The following is a 1,371-nucleotide window of genomic DNA, read 5'->3' as shown; positions in this document are numbered from 1 at the left end:
TACTAGATATATCAATTATACTTAAATTAGGTGTAAATTGACCTACAGTATATGGTGTTTAAATACTAGATATATCAATTATACTTAAATTAGGTGTAAATTGACCTAGAGTATATGGTGTTAAAATACTAGATATATCAATTATACTTAAATTAGGTGTTAATTGACCTACAGTATATGGTGTTTAAATACTAGATATATCAATTATACTTACATTAGGTGTAAATTGACCTACAGTATATGGTGTTAAAATACCAGATATATCAATTATACTTAAATTAGGTGTTAATTGACCTACAGTATATGCTGTTACAATACTAGATATATCAATTATACTTACATTAGGTGTTAATTGACCTACAGTATATGCTGTTACAATACTAGATATATCAATTATACTTACATTAGGTGTAAATTGACCTACAGTATATGCTGTTACAATACTAGATATATCAATTATACTTAAATTAGGTGTTAATTGAGCTACAGTATATGCTGTTACAATACTAGATATATCAATTATACTTACATTAGGTGTAAATTGACCTACAGTATATGGTGTTTAAATACTAGATATATCAATTATACTTACATTAGGTGTAAATTGACCTACAGTATATGGTGTTACAATACTAGATATATCAATTATACTTAAATTAGGTGTAAATTGACCTACAGTATATGGTGTTAAAATACTAGATATATCAATTATACTTAAATTAGGTGTTAATTGACCTACAGTATATGCTGTTACAATACTAGATATATCAATTATACTTACATTAGGTGTAAATTGACCTACAGTATATGGTGTTTAAATACTAGATATATCAATTATACTTACATTAGGTGTAAATTGACCTACAGTATATGCTGTTACAATACTAGATATATCAATTATACTTACATTAGGTGTAAATTGACCTACAGTATATGGTGTTTAAATACTAGATATATCAATTATACTTACATTAGGTGTAAATTGACCTACAGTATATGGTGTTAAAATACTAGATATATCAATTATACTTACATTAGGTGTACATTGACCTACAGTATATGGTGTTAAAATACTAGCTATATCAATTATACTTACATTAGGTGTAAATTGAGGTACAGTATATGCTGTTACAATACTAGATATATCAATTATACTTAAATTAGGTGTAAATTGAGCTATAGTATATGGTGTTAAAATACTAGATATATCAATTATACTTACATTAGGTGTAAATTGAGGTACAGTATATGATGTTAAAATACCAGCTATATTAGTTATATTTACATTAGGTGTTAATTGAGCTACAGTATATGGTGTTAAAATACCAGATATATTAGTTATACTTACATTAGATGTAAATTGAGCTACAG

At 25.6% G+C, this 1,371-nt stretch overlaps 1 protein-coding gene across 1 annotated transcript; it reads right to left on the bottom strand.

Moving 5' to 3' along the window:
• Positions 1-214: 214 nt before the first annotated feature.
• On the bottom strand, positions 215-1,302 carry LOTGIDRAFT_176993 (hypothetical protein; the record flags this gene model as incomplete). The annotated part of the gene is made up of 3 exons (XM_009046528.1): positions 215-506; positions 971-987; positions 1,034-1,302. Coding segments are annotated over 3 exons (578 nt in total), but the record flags the coding sequence as incomplete, so codon positions are not given.
• Positions 1,303-1,371: the final 69 nt, after the last annotated feature.

Source organism: Lottia gigantea (assembly GCF_000327385.1).
Source record: "Lottia gigantea unplaced genomic scaffold LOTGIsca_10212, whole genome shotgun sequence".
Lineage (NCBI taxonomy): Eukaryota > Metazoa > Mollusca > Gastropoda > Lottiidae > Lottia > Lottia gigantea.
The sequence above is the reverse complement of the archived record's forward strand: the minus strand, read 5'-3'. Positions and strand labels throughout refer to the sequence as shown.